This window comes from Platichthys flesus, chromosome 4, assembly GCF_949316205.1.
Source record: "Platichthys flesus chromosome 4, fPlaFle2.1, whole genome shotgun sequence".
Taxonomy (NCBI): Eukaryota; Metazoa; Chordata; class Actinopteri; order Pleuronectiformes; family Pleuronectidae; genus Platichthys; species Platichthys flesus.
Window position 1 is genome coordinate 28,075,625 of NC_084948.1, and position 17,772 is coordinate 28,093,396.

At 47.7% G+C, this 17,772-nt stretch overlaps 2 protein-coding genes across 10 annotated transcripts; one reads left to right on the forward strand and one right to left on the reverse strand.

Moving 5' to 3' along the window:
* The first annotated feature begins 424 nt into the window (after nucleotides 1–424).
* Nucleotides 425–8,714, forward strand: LOC133951882 (protein IWS1 homolog). Of its 9 annotated transcripts, XM_062386118.1 has the most exons (19): nucleotides 425–639; nucleotides 1,472–1,554; nucleotides 1,641–1,823; nucleotides 1,866–1,901; nucleotides 1,944–1,979; nucleotides 2,022–2,511; nucleotides 2,909–2,968; nucleotides 3,124–3,328; nucleotides 3,408–3,465; nucleotides 3,672–3,784; nucleotides 4,213–4,363; nucleotides 4,444–4,526; nucleotides 5,356–5,485; nucleotides 5,566–5,683; nucleotides 5,777–5,888; nucleotides 6,619–6,675; nucleotides 7,110–7,166; nucleotides 7,391–7,502; nucleotides 8,256–8,714. In XM_062386118.1, exons 1-19 carry the CDS (start codon nucleotides 597–599, stop codon nucleotides 8,379–8,381), a joined length of 2,253 nt encoding a protein of 750 aa, XP_062242102.1. In that variant the 5' UTR covers nucleotides 425–596; the 3' UTR covers nucleotides 8,382–8,714. The 9 variants fall into 9 exon arrangements, with proteins under 9 accessions (XP_062242102.1, XP_062242100.1, XP_062242103.1 ...); XM_062386116.1 differs by having other exon boundaries at nucleotides 1,641–1,901; XM_062386119.1 differs by lacking the exon at nucleotides 1,944–1,979.
* Nucleotides 8,715–10,957: 2,243 nt separating this feature from the next.
* On the reverse strand, nucleotides 10,958–12,624 carry ostn (osteocrin). The gene is made up of 3 exons (XM_062385346.1): nucleotides 12,529–12,624; nucleotides 11,364–11,593; nucleotides 10,958–11,045 (listed from the first exon to the last, which is right to left on the reverse strand). Exons 1-3 carry the CDS (start codon nucleotides 12,622–12,624, stop codon nucleotides 10,958–10,960), a joined length of 414 nt encoding a protein of 137 aa, XP_062241330.1.
* Nucleotides 12,625–17,772: the final 5,148 nt, after the last annotated feature.

The following is a 17,772-nucleotide window of genomic DNA, read 5'->3' on the forward strand; positions in this document are numbered from 1 at the left end:
TTTACTTTGATAGTCATAGGAAGTACTACTATGTTATTATTTCCGCCTTTATGTCAAAATTCTGTCTAACCTCGTGAGCCTCCGTACACGATGGAGTTAAATTACCTTTAAAAATAAATTCAACAATTAAATCACACAATTTCTTATTGTCCACCTATTGATCCTCAAAACGCAGATTATATTAAACTGACGTTTGAATCACATAATCAGTTAAAAACAACCTGGACCAATGATCTGTGTTTGCAAACTTAATTTATAATCCTTATTATTCACTTTTTATCCCACTTCTTAAAATAAGTGTTTTTATAACTATTTTCTTTTATTTAACTGTATTAAAAGTAACAATTAGATTAATTTGAGTCAAGGTGTTGATAATACAGTTTATTTAAAAACTGCAGTGACGCCATCAGGCAGCGCCCGCGTGTGCAGATGACGCAGTTCCGCCATCTTGGCTCTGAGGCTACGGAGGATAGCTACTAGCTCTTAGCTCAACTCCTCGCTAGTTTCTGCTTGATTTAGTCTGCGTGAGATTAAAGTGAAAGTGGTTCCGGCTCTTCGGGTCTGAACCTGAACCTGAATCCGCGTCGGGGGGACTGATGGACGGGGAAGAGGAGGACTTCATGTCCGGGGCCCGCTCCGGTAAAACACACACAAACTGTCTTTGTTTCCCGGTAAAACCACGCAGCTCCGGTGACTTCCTGTTTTCTCATCGTCTCTGAGTCTAAAGTTATTTTTAACTTTGATCCACGCGACGCTCAGCTGGAGAATTAGCATCGCTTGTTGTTGTGAGCTAACGATGCTAATGTTTGGCTTTCAAACAGGAAATGTCCGGTTTCTGTGTTTTGAAATAATCAACACAATAATCATCTGGTGTCAACACTGCAGGAAATGTGTTCATTTCCCATTCAGCAGCAGATGTGAAATCATGTATTCTTACTCTGGTGTTTCACCACTGGTCTCAGATCAGATCGGGCGGATTTGAATCTGGACGTCTGATCAACACATGGTTTTACATTCACTGTTCGAATCCCTCGTTGTGCACTTGGTCCTCATGTGATGAACGTGGAGCTGTAGAGATAAAACAACCTGTTTTCTATCAGAGCAGTTCCATCTTCAGCTCCGATCTCAGATCAGATTCACTCCCACGTGTCTCTGGTGATCTGATGCGTGTTCGCTGCAGGATTTGTTTATTTCACTGAACTCAAGACAATGTGAAAATTCAGATTCTGATGAACGTGTTGTTGTTTTCTGGATTTAAAAGCAAACCCACAGATTGATCTCAGACATGTGATGTAACAGAGCTTGTAGATGAAGAATGGAGTCAATGTGTTCACCTGTTGAGCAGCTGAACCGGAAACTGCTCATTTAACAGTTTGGTTTCCAGATGATAAAAGATCCTTGAAGTGAATTTGTACCCGAACGTTGGACTTGTGTTGCTTGTGTTGCTCCTGACCTGTTGTGTGTCCTTCAGATGACGGCGGCGGCACTCCGGTTCAGGACGAACACCCGGGGTCAGACGGCGAGGACGTGAGGAGCGACAGACACGAGTCTGAGGTCAGGACGAGGCGCCGCTCACTGACCGTCTGTAGACGTACCAGATGAAGTGAGTCTCTTCATGGTTCTTCTGTTTGTCTCCACAGGACGAGGACAGCCACGGGGAGGACGGCCCTCAGGCCGCGGAGCCCAGCGGGGCCGCCAGCGGCTCCGACAACGAGGAGCGCACAGCGGCCGACAGTGACTCCGAGGTGGAGGCCCCCAGGAGCCACCACAACAAGAGTGACTCCGAGGTGGAGGCCCCCCGTCCTGCCGACAGTGACTCCGAGGTGGAGGCCCCCGGGAGCCACCACGACAAGAGTGACTCCGAGGTGGAGGCCCCCCGTCCTGCCGACAGTGACTCCGAGGTGGAGGCCCCCGGGAGCCACCACGACAAGAGTGACTCCGAGGTTGAGGCCCCCCGTCCTGCCGACAGCGACTCCGAGGTGGAGGCCCCCAGGAGCCACCACGACAAGAGTGACTCCGAGGTGGAGGCCCCCCGTCCTGCCGACCGCGACTCCCCGGTCAAACACAGGACGAGTGGATCAGACAACGAGGATTCGTCACCGGTCAAACACAGAGCGTCGGATCATGAGGAGGGGGAGGGGTCGTCTCCTCCTCTTAAACGCAGAGGGAGTAGCTCGGACGGGGGGGAGGGGGGGGGCAGGCCCCAAGCGGCCGCGGACAGCGACTCAGAGAACGAGGACGTCAAACCTGCAGCGTCCAAACAGTCCAAAGCCGACAGTGACTCTGACACAGAGACGCCCACGAAACGAAAGGCGGCACAGATAGACTCAGACGAGGAGGAGGGGGGGGGAAGGAAACAGGAGGAAGTGGGAGGGGGGGGGAAGTGGAACGCTGTGATGCAGTCTGACAGTGAGGATGAGGAGGAGGGACAAAAGAGGAAGGCTGCAGCCGGAAGTGACGGAGAGAAGCAGGAGGAGGAGCCGAGAGACGACAGCGACGACGAGACGCCAGGTACTGACCTCAGATCAGTCACATGACACCATTCAGTTCTCAATCGACCACACAAACTCACCTACACTGGTCATGTGGTGTAAACAGGAAGTAGATTGTCTTCTGGTGGCTTAGTTATGAATTCTAGTGACGAGTAAAGTACAGCAACACTTTGTATTGGCCGCTGGTGGTCGAGTCATGTGACTGATGACAACCAATCAGGAGGAGGACGTGAGCACAAAGAGTTTGTGTTCGTCCGGAGTGAAACACAAACCTCGAGTTTTCAAACCAGAACGAGAAGAGCAGCTTCATGATTAAACCTGAGAGCTCAACCACTGATGGCCACTTATCCTGAATTGAAAATGATTGTGTGATGTGTGTGTGTGTGTGTGTGTAATGTGTGTGTGTGTGTGCGCAGTGAAGAGGAAGAAGGCCATCCTGTCAGACAGTGAGGAAGAGGAGAAAGTAGACAAACCAGGTGAGAGATGGTTTTATATCGTGGCTCATTCAAACTGTTAAAATGTCATAAATCAGAAAAATGAAAAGTTAAACTGATGATCACATGACACCTGGTGGAAATTGTCCCCCCCCCCCCACACGCCCGTCACATGCTTCCTGTTCTCTCCTCTTCAGCAGCCAAGAGGAGTCGGGCGGTGTCGGACGACGATGAGAACTCGGACAGCGACGCGGCGGGGGGGCCTGATAAGAGCCTGGCAGCCAAACTGAGGGAGCTCGGCTCCGACAGCGCCAGCGAGGAGGAGCGCTCGAAGGCGGCGGGGGGGAACCAGGACGAGCAGGCGCTGTTCGGCAGCGACAGCGAGTCTGGAGACGAGGAGGAGTGAGTTCAGGAGTTCTCATCGGTCGGTGCACGCGGCCCCAGAGCTGCTGGTTTGACCTTTGACCTCTGTTTGTTGCAGGAAGATGATCGCAGACATCTTCGGGGAGTCCGGGGAGGAAGAGGAGGAGGAGTTCACGGTGAGTTCAGCTCCGGCAGGTGCAGCTCGGCCACCACAACCAGTTTCCCTTCACTCCTCTTCTCTGTCCTTCGTCCTCACCTTCATCATACCGCTGATCACTCTTAACCTCAATGCAGGAGAACTGTGTGCACAGGGTTCATATGTGTGTTTCAGTTTGCACACTGAGGAGTAGAGAAGCTGACATGTGAAGTGTGTCTGCTGCAGGGCTTCAACCAGGAGGACCTGGAGGGGGAGAAGCAACAGGCCAAGGAGCAGCAGCAGCAGCAGCAGCAGGAGGAGTCGGAGTCGGACGATGGAGTCGACCGCAGCGGCCAAGAGTAAGAACCTCATGAACTCCTCAGATCAGAAACTTCTACTGAGCAGGAAACGAGAACAAAGTGAGCTCCAGGTCACGAGTCGGGTTCACGTCTCAGTAGAAAGAGAACGAGTCCACAGGGCGGACTTCAATCAATCAATCAGACTCAACTCACGTTTAATATTTAATAAGACAAACTAAAGTAGGAAAATCTGACTTATTTTATAAATATGTGAATAATAATGTTTTATTCACATTTTCTAAACACTCCGTTGAGCAGGTTTTAGGTTTTTATAGTAAAATAACAATATTTGGCTTTTGAGTCCAAAAGGTTTTGCTGAAGCCAATGTAATGTTTTCTTTTTAAAGTATTATAAAACTTCCTTTATCGATGAGATCATATTATTGTGTGTGTGTGTGTGTGTGTGTGTGTGTGTGTGTGTGTGTGTAGCAACAGCTTCATGTCCGACTTCGACATCATGCTCGCTCGGAGGAAAGCCATGAACAGCAAGAGGAGAAGACACCGGGACGGAGGGACGTTCATCAGCGACGCCGACGACGTGGTCAGCGCCATGATCTGCAAGATGACCGAGGCTGCAGAGGTGCGCCCTTCAAAGTAAAAGCCTCAGCCAGCTGCTGCTGCTTCTCAGTGAGTCCTGACCGACGTGTGTTCTTCCAACAGGAGGATCGAACTCTGAACAGTCAGAAGAAACCGGCGCTGAAGAAACTCACGCTGCTGCCGCAGGTCGTCATGCACCTGAAGAAGTAAGAGTCTGCTCCACCTCCTCACACCTCCTCCACCTGCTCCACCTCCTCACACCTCCTCTCACCTGCTCCACCTCCTCACACCTCCTCCACCTGCTCACACCTCCTCCACCTGCTCCACCTCCTCACACCTCCTCCACCTGCTCACACCTCCTCACACCTGCTCCACCTCCTCACACCTCCTCACACCTTCTCACACCTGCTCCACCTCCTCACACCTCCTCACACCTCCTCCACCTCCTCATACCTCCTCACACCTCCTCACACGTGGTATGACCATGGAGAACATGGTGCTGTCTGATCCGGCTCTGACTCGTTTTGTCTTAATAGTAATAATATATTAATAATATAGTAATAAAGTTTTAGAACATTACTCTTTTCTCTAGAGGTATCCAACATTTATCTTCTTTGGTTAAGAGTGTAAGAAGTAAAGGTTTTCCAAAGTCATCAATCTTTTTTTATTATTAGGTTTGTTCAACTCGTGTTCAACTCATTTATATAAACTGTTTTCAGATATGTCCTGATATCAGATCTTCTTACATGTGGCTTCTAGATGTTAATGATTCTTGTTGTTGTGGATCTGCTGCCTCATGTTGACCACCAGGAGGCGCTCATCCAGAGCCCAGCTGTAAACAACAACACTGATGTTTCCACAGCAGAGTTTATACGTCATGTCCCGCCTCCTGCTGCTCTACAGGCTCCGCCCCTCACCTGGATGTTCCCACATGTTCCTGTTGTTGGAGTCGGACCCGACAACCTGCTGCTTCATGTCCAGATGGTTTGAAAGCAGCTGCTCCTGTGTTTGTGTGTGACGTTGTGTTTCCCTCAGACAGGACCTGAAGGAGACGTTCATCGACAGCGGGGTGATGTCGGCCATTAAAGAGTGGATCAGTCCTCTTCCAGACAAGTCGCTGCCTGCGCTCAGGATCCGAGAGGAGCTGCTGAAGATCCTGCAGGAGGTGAGGTCGCTGCTCGTTCACCTCGTCTCCTCTCAGGTCAAGTCTCAGTTCAGTTCTCACGGTGTCTCCTCCTCCTGCAGCTGCCCAGCGTCAGTCAGGAGACTCTGAAGCACAGCGGCATCGGCCGCTCCGTCATGTTTCTGTACAAACACCCCAAAGAGTCTCGACCCAACAAAGACCTGGCGCTCAAACTCATCAGTAAGAACCAGACCGGACGCAGCTCCTTCTCACAGATTCCAGTGAGTGTGCTCCTCAGTTATTGATCTGTGTGTGTCTGGCTCTCGTTTGCAGATGAGTGGTCGCGGCCCATCTTCGGTCTGACGTCGAACTACAAGGGGATGACGAGAGAGGAGCGGCAGCAGAGAGACCTGGATCAGCAGATGCCTCAGAAACGACGGCTGAGGTACCGTCCCCCGACAGCGCTACACAACTGTGACCTGTGTTTATTGTGCGAATCCGTGAGCACCGAACATCTCTGGTTAGCATTTCTGCTCCGTGTGCACCGCTCGTGGTGACCCCCCCCCCCTCCCCTACTCTCTCATCAAGATCAGTTTGAACCTTTGGAGGCGGGACAGGGGCTGATGCCTCCTCCTCTGATTGGTCACTTGGGAGACTCCCCTTCATTCTTCTGTAGCAGCTGTAAACTTCATGGATCATTATACGACAGAATAAAAACCATTCATCACAAAACACAGATTGAAGTAGTTTGAGAATGACGAGTTCTCGTGTTGGATAAGAAACCGAGAAGCTTTCTGACCTAGATTGAAAAAATGTTTTTGTTTAGTTAGAACAAGTCTATTTTAACTTTTGTATTTCCATCACAAGTTTGGTCTCAAGCTTCATTTTCACGGATGAACTTGTTTTCACTGACTCGTTGTGACTCGGTGGATTCGAGGAGGATTCAGATCACGACTGGTTCCTGCAAACAAACAGATCTAGTTTCAGTGCCTCGTCCTCCTCTTCCTCCTCTTCCTCCTCTTCCTCCTCTTCCTCTTCATGTCACGGCTCTGCCTTGTGTCTCCTCTTCGCCTCCTGTGTTCTTCCTCTCACTCTTTCCTGTCGTACTATTTTTTTTTTTTTCTGTCATTCATCTTCACCCCTCCATTTCATTTCTCCCCCTCCTCCTCCCCCAGTCAGCCTCAGAAGGTGGAGAGGGCGGAGGAACCTGACGTCTTCTCTCCACCAACCAGGTTCAGTCATGTGATGCATGGTTGTGCTGACTGACAGTTTGACCACAGGAAGGGAAAGTGACGGCACTAATGAGATGTTCAGGTTGTTGTGATGGAGCTGAACACGTTGTGTTGTTCAGCTGAGTCGACCCGGTTGTTCCTGACCCATCAGAACCGGGTTGTTCCTGACCCATCAGAACCGGGTTGTTCCTGACCCATCAGAACCGGGCCTGGTTCAGTTTGCTCTCTGCTCCTTGAGATGCACGTTAGGATTCAAACGGTTTCAGGAAACTAGTCTGAGTCTGTGTTTTGATTCGCCGGCTGCTGTGAGGTGATGGAAACTAACCACAGCATGAAGCCGCCTGTTGATTGACTGCAACATGTCAGATTGTGTTTCCATGGTTACCTGATATCAACCTCAGTGTCTCTGTCCCCCCCCCCCCCCCCCCCTTTAGCTCCGGGGGTCAGACGCCTCGCAGGGACCTGGAGAAGCAGCTCACTGGAGAGGAGAAGTAAGATTCTGTTCAGGTTGATAAACTTGTGTTATGACTGTTATGCCTTCATGCTCTAATGGTAGGGGGCGTGTCCTGTAGGACGCTGAGATTTTCAAATGTTTGATTTTGTCTTTGTTTCAAGAAACGTAACTTATTGTGGACTGTCCCTTTAAAATCTCACAGGAAGTCAAGGTTATTTTATTATTATAACAACTGGATATCTCCCCTCCCTCCCCCCATAGAGCTCTGCGACCCGGTGACCCCGGGTTCTGCGCCCGGGCTCGAGTCCCGATGCCGTCCAACAAGGACTACGTGGTTCGACCCAAGTGGAACGTAGAGGGCGACTCCAGCAGGGTGAGTACATGGACCGGGGGGGGGCGCATGTATTAAAAAATATTTTTTTTTAAATTGTTAAAATAATTGAAAAACAATATTTTAATAATAATAGCAGTTCAACCTGAAATTATTCAAAGGAGAAATATAATAATTCTTAGATGAGGTGTTTACGCTGGTTTGATAAAGTTAATCTGAGAATATGAAGTTTGAAGAACTGATCATTAAATAATATTTATTTAAGAAAAAGGCTTATTAAATACACTCTTAATGATCTACTGGGAATAAAGCAGTTGAACCAGAGGAGCCACTGGGCGGCTGTCCACACGAAGCTGAAACCCAGGTTCCATCTTCTCCCGCTGTGAACACGTCCGGTCTAAACAGGAAGTGACTTTATTTTCCTTTCAGTGAAAGTTCACGTGTGAGAACGTTTTAATTATAACTCGGCTTTGAAAGACGCCGTGAAGAATCTGTCAATCAATCTACTGATCAGTCGCTTCAGTTCTAATCAAAACAACAGTTCCACTGTGACTCAGCACTTCCTGCACATATTTCACAATAAAAGTCCAGCAGCAGCTTCAGAGGGGTTTTTACCGTCATTCATTCGCTCTTATTGTGAAGGGGAAATGAGATTCACGGACGATGTCGGTCGTTGGAAGAACTGAAACTTTAACGAAAGTAACATCAGTGTAAAGAGCTAACTGAAGTCCGATTGAATGTTTTTCACTCATTTCTCATCTGTTTCCACTTGTGTGTGTGTGCTCCTCCCTGCAGGGGCCCATGAAGAAGGGCGTGTCCCGGGTCGATAAACAGATGCGTAGAATCGCTGAAGTCCGACGCCTGACGAAGCCCGGCCACGCCGTGAAGATCAGCGTCCAGGGAAACCACATGCCGCTCTGATTTTAACCTCCCTAGGATTTATACACTTCTTTTTCTTTTTAGTGTTTTGTTCCTGACTTCCCCCCCTTCCTCCTCAGGTCCGGCCCTGCCTTGCTCAAGGGCTGAGGTCAAAGTGTGAATGTCTGGTGATGTCACAGATATTTGAGAGATTTTGACCTCGCAGGTTTTTCAGGAACGATCCACCTCTGCCTTTTTGTTTCTGAACGTGAAGGTGTTTTTATGTTTTGTCCCCTCTCTGCTGCCGTAGCAGCTGTACAGGTGTGGTCTGATCCCACAGTCGGAATGTTGTGTATCTGATGATGATTTTGTTAATAAAGTCACAAACTCTCTTCACTCGGCTGTTCTCTCTTCAGTCACTCTCAGGCTTTGTTGCTTCGTGATGTTTAACACATTAAAGAGCCTCGTCCATTAACATTCATGTATTTTAATACCAGTCTCTTTCAACCACTCACAACCTGAGCTCCTCTAACGTAGGTTAATGTCTCTTTATAATAAATATAATTATTAGATCAACAAATCACCTTATTTTCCAGATTAAGATCCATCGTCTGATGGAATCTTTGACCCCTCGAGGAAGAAGAACCCTTTCAGAGCCGTGATCATTTATTCTTTATTAAGCACGAGAACACGAAGATTCAGAAGCGTTTTCAAACCAGGATCAGTCAACGGGTCCGAACAGGAGCGAAGTCATTCTCTGATGAGGAGACGTGTTCCACTGCACCAGCGGGTCGCACCACTTTAATGAGGAAGTTTCTACTGTGGATGTTTCAACAGACTGGTTCCATGAGCTGGTGGAACCTGGCTCTGGTTCTATGAGCTGGTGGAACCCTGCTCTGGTTCTATGAGCTGGTGGAACCTAGCTCTGGTTCCATGAGCTGGTGGAACCTGGCTCTGGTTCTATGAGCTGGTGGAACCCTGCTCTGGTTCTATGAGCTGGTGGAACCCTGCTCTGGTTCCATGAGCTGGTGGAACCCTGCTCTGGTTCCATGAGCTGGTGGAACCTGGCTCTGGTTCCATGAGCTGGTGGAACCCGGCTCTGGGAGCTGAGGTACAGAACCCGGCTCTGGTTCTATGAGCTGGTGGAACCTGGCTCTGGTTCTATGAGCTGGTGGAACCCGGCTCTGGTTCCATGAGCTGGTGGAACCCGGCTCTGGGAGCTGAGGTACAGAACCCGGGGGGTGCAGTGGAAACGTCTCGGCTCGTCCTGCTGTTACAGACCTGCTGCACCAACAACAACACAAAACTACGACACACACTCAAGTTGTGTCAGACTTTCCAGTTCGAGGCGACAGACACCTCCGGTCGGGGGGGGGGGGCGTGATGCATTCAGGTCTCTGATGATCCTCAACAGTTTTGAGATTGATAATGAGACATATTCTGATCAGATGGAGAGAGAGAGATTCATCCACTTGACTCAGTAACAATGTTTACATGGAAACTGATATTCAGACTTGACTCTTTTCAGAATTAGGGATTGATTCAGATTTTGCAAAGTGGTCGATTCTGATGTTGATCTCAAGAAGTCTTGATAAACAATATGTCTCTTCACATCTGAGATGTTCCACCTTGTTAAGATCCATGAGACAAACGGATTTGTGAATATGGGCTAAATGAGTGAGTGATTGTTTATAGAATATCCCTGTTGACACGTTAAGCACATAGTCTGATTATGATTCATGTATTAATATTGTTTTAAAATCCCAACCTGAAAGTGTTTAATATGACGTCAAAGCTCCAACAGGACGTGATGAGGACATGTCTGAATCTGATTATTGATCATCAGGTCAATCAGAATTGATGTTAGCTTCAATTAGCTTCTCAATCAGGTGAATCACAGAATGTTAGATTCCAGGTAAACACAGTCGATGTCTCAGACGTTTATCTTTAGAGAAAGTGAAAGAAGGTTTTGAACGTATTGATACGTATTAAGACTTTCTGCTGCTGTGGACGTGAACACGATGGAAACCACAAAGGATTAAAGTCAGATCACTGGGTTAGGGTTAGGTTAGGTTGGGTAAGGGAAGGTTAGGTTGGGTTTGGGTTAGGTGAGGTTAGGGTTAGGTTAGGTTGGGTAAGGGCAGGTTGGGTTGGGTTAGGGTTAGGTGAGGTTAGGGTTAGGTTAGGTTGGGTTAGGGCAGGTTAGGTTGGGTTTGGGTTAGGTGAGGTTAGGGTTAGGTTAGGTTGGGTAAGGGCAGGTTGGGTTTAGGGTAAGGTTAAGGTTTGGTTGGTTTAGGATCAACAGGTTGATCTTTTCTTTGGTCCTGACACTGCTGCAGATGTGACGGATTCAGGGAGCAGCACCTGAATGCATCATTGCGCATTCACTGCTGGGGGGGGGGGTGCACAGTTGAAGCGACGGTGGATGTTTGACGGGTGATAGGCATTTGGTGGGCGTGTCCCAGCAGGTGACTGGCAGTCGGTGATTGGCTGTTCATCTGTGGTGAGTCTGCAGAGAGGATTTAAAGGAACAGTTCTGTGTTTTCACGTTAACGACAAATGAAGCTCGTTATCTTCATCGTGAACATGTGACTGTACCTGTCCAGAGGGGGCGGGCTTTCAGCGGTGAGGGGTGGGGCCTATCCTCTGCTGCTCGGTAGACGACTCATCCCAATCCTGTCAATGGGAGGAGGATGGGCTCGTCGCCGTGGCAACTCTGCGACTTTACTTTAAAACAAGAAGAAGAAGAAATAAACAACAACACAGAGGAAACTGCCCCCCCCCCCCCCCCCCCCCACCCAAAAGCAAGTTCAACATGAAAGAGTCTTCATGAAGGTCTTCAATCAAAGATATATATTAAAGGTCACTAACTCGGATTTCACCAGTGGTGAAGTTGTAGATTGCAGTCCCCCCCCCCCTTTTTAAAGTCACGTTAGTAAGACGTCACACTAACTTTCCCCTCAGACACTTCACTGCACTCAGTTGTATGTCTCAGTTGTGTGTCTCAGTTGTGTGTCTCTGTTGTGTGTCTCACACTAGTCCTACCTCTGCTTGTTTGTTGCGTGTTTGGTTTCCATGGAGCTGATTGACAGGCGGTCCAGAGGTGCGTTGTTGCCGGGGAAACTCCTCTTCCTCTTCGGCTCCATGACATCATTCTCCATCCTCACCATGTCGTCCAATAGGAGCAGTTTTGCCGTTAGCTCCTCCCCTTCCCTCTTCACTCCTCCGGGACGGAAGTGAAAAGCTGCCCGAGGCCTCAGAAGGGGCCGGCCTACCTGCTGGAGCACAGGGACAGGGTGGGGTAAGGCTACGTCCTGAAATGATAGGTCACCTGATGAAATGAGGTCGATATATATTTATTAAAGTTGTCAATGATTCCTAAGATGTCCTTATCAAGCGGTAAAACACAGGTTTGATATTTTACAGTTTTACCATTAACTTTATCATAAATATTGATAAATACATAATATAAATACAAAATATAACATATACAGTGATATATAATAATAATATATATATAATAATTTCAGTAAGTATCAGTAAAAACATGCGACGTCTGTTGGGTGGCGGTGAAACATCTGACTGACACGTCACATGGAATCATCTGGAGATGATGCACACAGATGTAGATTGAATATAAATTCCCATCTGAGGTCGTCCTGAGTGTCTCCTCCTCATCATATCACCAGAGTTGTGACTGAGTCTTTTATTTTCTGAGAGGGAGGATCCGTTTGGAACAATATTGACCTGAGCAGAGAAAAGCCTCCCTGCTCCGCTCAGTGTTTTCTTACGTCAGGACTCCATGTTGTGGATCAGCTCTCACGTCACGACCCCGACCGCGGGCCGGGGCTGGCTTCCTGTCCGCCCGCTGCCTCTGATGAGTCAGACGATCAGCTTTCATCCAGATTCAACATAAACCACCTTCAGGGGCCCACTGAGGGAGGGGCCGTTTGGTTTGGCCCTCGGGATGATGTGATAAGAAACAATCTGATCTGATCCACGTCTGAAGCGTCAGTTCATCACCGGAATCAAAACCAGTCATGAGGAGAAAAGTGCCACAGTGCTGCTGATGAAGGTTCATAAATCTATGTTCACAATCAACTTTCTCCATCTAAGCTTGAATGAATGTAGAACCATGGATGGTCAGCCTCAGTGAATAATTCATAAATATCAATTTATAAATTGTTTTCATCCTGTAACATTTACACACCTGCGGCTGCTGTCGGACTCTGAAGCTTTCAACGCTGCAGTGCAGAACAGTGATGATCAGCAGGAAGGAGAACAGCAAACAGCTGCAGGACTGCATCTGCAAGAAGAACAAGAGAGCACCTGAATGCATCACAGCTGAAACAAGAGGAGCACCTGAATGCATCACAGCTGAAACAAGAGGAGCACCTGAATGCATCACAGCTGAAACAAGAGGAGCACCTGAATGCATCACAGCTGAAACAAGAGGAGCACCTGAATGCATCACAGCTGAAACAAGAGGAACACCTGAATGCATCACAGATTAACAAGAGGAGCACCTGAATGCATCACAGCTGAAACAAGAGGAACACCTGAATGCATCACAGCTAAAACAAGAGGAGCACCTGAATGCATCACAGATTAACAAGAGGAGCACTTGAATGCATCACAGATTAACAAGAGGAGCACCTGAATGCATCACAGCTGAAACAAGAGGAACACCTGAATGCATCACAGCTAAAACAAGAGGAGCACCTGAATGCATCACAGATTAACAAGAGGAGCACCTGAATGCATCACAGTTTAACAAGAGGAGCACTTGAATGCATCACAGTTTAACAAGAGGAGCACCTGAATGCATCACAGCTGAAACAAGAGGAGCACCTGAATGCATCACAGCTGAAACAAGAGGAGCACCTGAATGCATCACAGCTGAAACAAGAGGAGCACCTGAAGGCACCACTCGCGGTATACGTCCTTGTGTTTTATGAATAGTATTTGTATTACCTTCTTTCTACGTCACTAATAAAACGTTCTGTATGAAACATGAGTCGAGTATTGACGTCATAATGAGCTCAGAGGATAGATGTCATCAGAAACCTAAAGATAAGGTCAGTGGGTCGAGTTCAGGTCGTAGATTTAAGTTATAGAACCTTCACTAATCATCACTCTCATCAAAGTGTGGCTTCATTTTTTTTCGGGAGTTATGATTCTATCACCACAGAACGTTCAGGATTATGACTTTGTTTTTATCAGTTTTGATTGAGTCGTCACAATTTAAGTCTGAAACTGGACAGCACGTCAAAGTCATCTCTCTCTCTCTCTCTCTCTCTCTCTCTCTCTCTCTCTCTCTCTCTCTCCCCCATCTCTCTCTCCCCCCATCTCTCTCTCTCTCTATCTCTCTGTCTCTCTCTCTCTCTCTCTCTCTCTCTCTCTCTCTCTCTCTCTATCTCCCCCATCTCTCTCTCTCTCTCTCTCTCTATCTCCCCCCCATCTCTCACACACACACACACACACACACACACACACACACACACAGCAGGACACTTTTAGCTCAGCTGACGGGTGAAGAGTATTGTCCAGCAACATCGGCTAATTTTAGCATTTTCCATCCCTACAAATAAACGCCTTTTGACCGTCACATAAACGCACACTTACGTGCACGGCCCTGCATACCCCTCTCTTCCCCCGGATACACACACACGCACACGCACACACACTAACACATTATTCCCTGCAAGCAGATGCTAGGACAGTCAGACTCAAACCTTTGCCTTCATCGTCACACACATTTTCATGATGCACAGACTGCTGTGCACGCTCATAAACATGCACACACACACATAAGCAGCCAGTCATGCACACACACACACAAACCATGAACTTTTCCCATTCACATCACTGCTGATGCTGACCTACTGCAGCTCTCATTCATGCACGTGTGAGGACTCACACACTCCCACACTGTGAATTCTTCCATTCACAGAAATACCCTGTATCCAGCTGCCGACTGAAATTCAGCCTCATCGTCTCAGATGCATCAGAAAACACCTGAACAGTCAAAACAACTGTGTCAGGAACTTTAAGTGTGATTTAATTTAACAAATTAAACCTTCCTTCAAGATTTATGGTTTAATTTGAATCACAGAGAATAAAGATCTATTTAAAATGTAAAATCATGCAAAAAACATCAGATCCACGATTTCATCTCACAAGAAGAAGAATCGTCTTTTTGATCCACAGAATAAATCCGTGTGAATCGGGTTCTGCAGCTCTGATTCGTTTTGTTCTGACAAATTTAAACAGAAAATAAATCAGCAGCTTGAATGAGTCACAGATCTAATGACAAATTTAGTATTAAAATAAAATTTAAAATGTGCATCAAATGTTTCCTGCAGAGAATCTGACACAAATTCGAGATGATATTTAAAAAAAATAATCACTTTGTGAAAAGTGACATTTTTTCAAGTAAAGTTTTCAAGTAAACCCGCACGAGTGTGATCCTGTGCAGACCTGCACAACACACACACAGACACACACACACATAAACACACACACACACACTAACACTAACAAGTGTAAATGAGTGTGTACCTTCAGGGTGAGTCTCTGTGAGGAGGAGCGTCTCTGTCGTCTCTTCTCTCTGTTCCTGTCTTGTTGTGGCTTCACATCAGGTTTTATAGCAGCTGCCCGGGAATCTCCTATCCAATCAGCAGCCTCCGCTCCTGTGACATCACTTCCTGTGCTTAGTGCTTAGTGTGTGTGTCTGGAATTTCACCATCAGACCCATTACCTGTTAATGAACTCTCCTGGGAGCGATCCCAGCTCCTCTCGTTCCCTCCTGCAGGTCATATCTCTGATGTCCTGCTCCGTCAGACTGAAGCTGCATCGGAACCAGGTTGATGATCCACAGCTCCCAGTGAGATGTGGTTCCACTTCACCTCTTCACGCAGAGCACCAGACCTCTACTTCTGGTTACATCAACTGATTAGTTGATGTAACGGTTACCAGACTGGATTTGGCCATTAAGTTCATCGGGGGGGAAAGTTCTCCACATTACCAACAACCACTCGATGTACTTTGAGTACTGAGTATAATAAGGTAACTGTCGACTCGATCATAGTACAAATGTACAAATCCAGACACACAACAACTAGCCCGCACTTTTTTTCAAGCATCACACAAACAAGAGTATTAAAAACTAATAATGTAAGTTAAGAAGTGTTGCATCATGACATTCACCTGCTGGTGTCCATAACACAGACTGATTATCACTAGTAAACCAGTAGGTGGCGCAGTAACTCACTGCTCTCTAGGTTCTCCTCAGTGAGTGAGGTTCTTCACTGACTTCAGGATGGAGAAGCTCCTTCACAGGACACTTGCTGGTCAAGATCAAAAACACCATCAGGCCACCGGGGAAGGTCCTGGAGCTCCTGATGACTTCATTCTACTGCTTGGAGAAACTGATAGCATGCGTTTCACATGCACAGAAGCATTGGAGCCAAAAGCAGAGGAGCTGGAGCTCAGGAAGTCTGTCCAAGCAGCAACATACCTGAGAGCAAGAGCAGAGTTTGAGCAAGAGCAGGAAAATCAAAGCACAGACAGTTTGAGTGTGAGCTCAGGATTTAGAGTGAAAGCTTCACAACGTCTGAGCAACAAATGAGTCCTGATCTCAGACTGAATGACCACGCTCTGGAACAAAACATCAGGATGAAAGGTTCCTCAGAGCAGAAGAGGAGTTCTGGGTCTGGATCAAACTGAACCTGGTTCTGTTGCTTTGCAGAGAAAACACTCTGTTGGAGAGTTTGGACTTTTGGACCAATCACAGGAAGTAGAGACAGAATTAAATGATAGAAGAAGAAGAAGAAGAAGAAGAAGAAGCTGCAGTCTTCTCCTCCTCCGATGTAATGGTTTAACCACGAGGTCATTCATTTGGTGCATTTGAACTAGTGTAGTTCTGTAGTACTGGAGTACTGTGGAGTTCTCTAGTACTGTAGTACTAGAGTACCTTAGTACTGCGCCTGAAGGTGCTGATGCTCCTGGTGATACCATTATCATGTTACCATGGCAACCAAATGAAGCTCTTTATTCACCCCCCCCCCCCCCCCCCCCAACTGACAACACGCTTGAGTCAGACGACGTCTAGCAACCAATCAGAGTCAAGTATAGGTAGACTCCGCCCACGTGGGTGATGACTAACTTCATTTGGCCCTAAATTACAAAGTGAAAGCCGAACTACCAGATCAAAGGAAACATGGATGATGAACACATGAAGCTTCAGACTCAGAGAGGAACGGTCCTTTGATGTTTGATCTCAGTCAGTCGTACATGTCGTCCATGTTCTCCATGTTCTCCATGTCGTCCATGTTCTCCATGTTCTCCATGTTCTCCATGTTCTCCATGTTCTCCATGTTCTCCATGTTCTCCATGTCGTCCTCTCTATGACCGTTACTCTGGGCGACTCTGTTGTCCTTGTTACCATAGTGACGTCACACAGGGTACTGGTCCCAGTTCAGATCGTGGTCTCCAGATTCATGACTCACCCGTCGCTCAGCGTTTCTCACCTCAACAGGTTGTGTGAGTTTAAACTTTACAGTTTGACCTCTGCTGGTTCCCGTCCAGCCTCACCTCCAGGAGGGGACGCCAAGTGAAGCCAAGGCGCCACGGGACTGGTTCCAAACCAGTCTAATAACGTCACGGTTTAACAGAGACCAGCTGATCTCACATCTGCAGATCGGCTCTGTGTGTGCATCTATCTGTAGTTATGGTCCTCACAAAGGTCTGTTTGAGGCTCAAGACTTCGTTCTAGGGTCAGAATCTGGGTTAAGTTCAAGTTATGAGTTGTGATGGTTAAGGTGGTGGTGGTGGTGGGGGGGGGTTGGGACTTCAGAAAGCCAATGAGTGTCCTCACAACTATAGAGAGACAAGTGTGTGATGGTTTGCATGTGTGTGTGGGTGCTGGTGAATGGGGGGTCACATGACATCAGAAGGTCGTCACTAATTAAAGGGCGAGTGGACGGGGGGGGGGGGTTTCCGTCATTATTAGCCTGTTAGCTGCAGTGTCATTACTGTGATTAACCCAGGTGTGTTTTCTCAATGACCCAATCCTCCGTCCTGAATGAATGGAGCGAGGGATGGATGGAGGGATGGATGGAGGGATGGATGGAGGGATGGATGGAGGGATGGAACAGAGGTCGTCCAGTCCCACGAGGTGCACCCCACCATGGGGGGGGGGGGGGGGGCAACATGTCACCACTGGCAACAGCTACACAAAGAAAAAATCCTCTGGGAACCGAACCCCCATCACCGAGAAGGAAGTGATGTCATCGTCCGGTGAGTTGGACGAACACAGAAACATGTTGACACAGAAGATACACAACGGGTTTGTGGTGCCACCGCACAGGAAGAAGGTTCCCCGCTCGGTTCTGAGTACTTCCTCCCACAGGCCAAATATATGCCCCACTTCCTCTACTTGTTTCAAAATAAA

Excerpts from the sequence above, each read along its gene's own strand:
- ostn (XM_062385346.1), bottom strand. The coding sequence starts at position 12,624 with ATGCAGTCCTGCAGCTGTTTGCTGTTCTCCTTCCTGCTGATCATCACT. Across the intron at positions 11,594-12,528 it reads GAGTCCGACAGCAGCCGCAG|GTAGGCCGGCCCCTTCTGAG; the intron begins GTGTGTAAATGT and ends GTGCTCCAGCAG. Across the intron at positions 11,046-11,363 it reads CACGCAACAAACAAGCAGAG|TAAAGTCGCAGAGTTGCCAC; the intron begins GTAGGACTAGTG and ends CTTGTTTTAAAG.
- LOC133951882 (XM_062386111.1), top strand. The coding sequence starts at position 597 with ATGGACGGGGAAGAGGAGGACTTCATGTCCGGGGCCCGCTCCG. Across the intron at positions 5,889-6,618 it reads CCTCAGAAACGACGGCTGAG|TCAGCCTCAGAAGGTGGAGA; the intron begins GTACCGTCCCCC and ends CTCCTCCCCCAG. Across the intron at positions 6,676-7,109 it reads GTCTTCTCTCCACCAACCAG|CTCCGGGGGTCAGACGCCTC; the intron begins GTTCAGTCATGT and ends CCCCCCCTTTAG.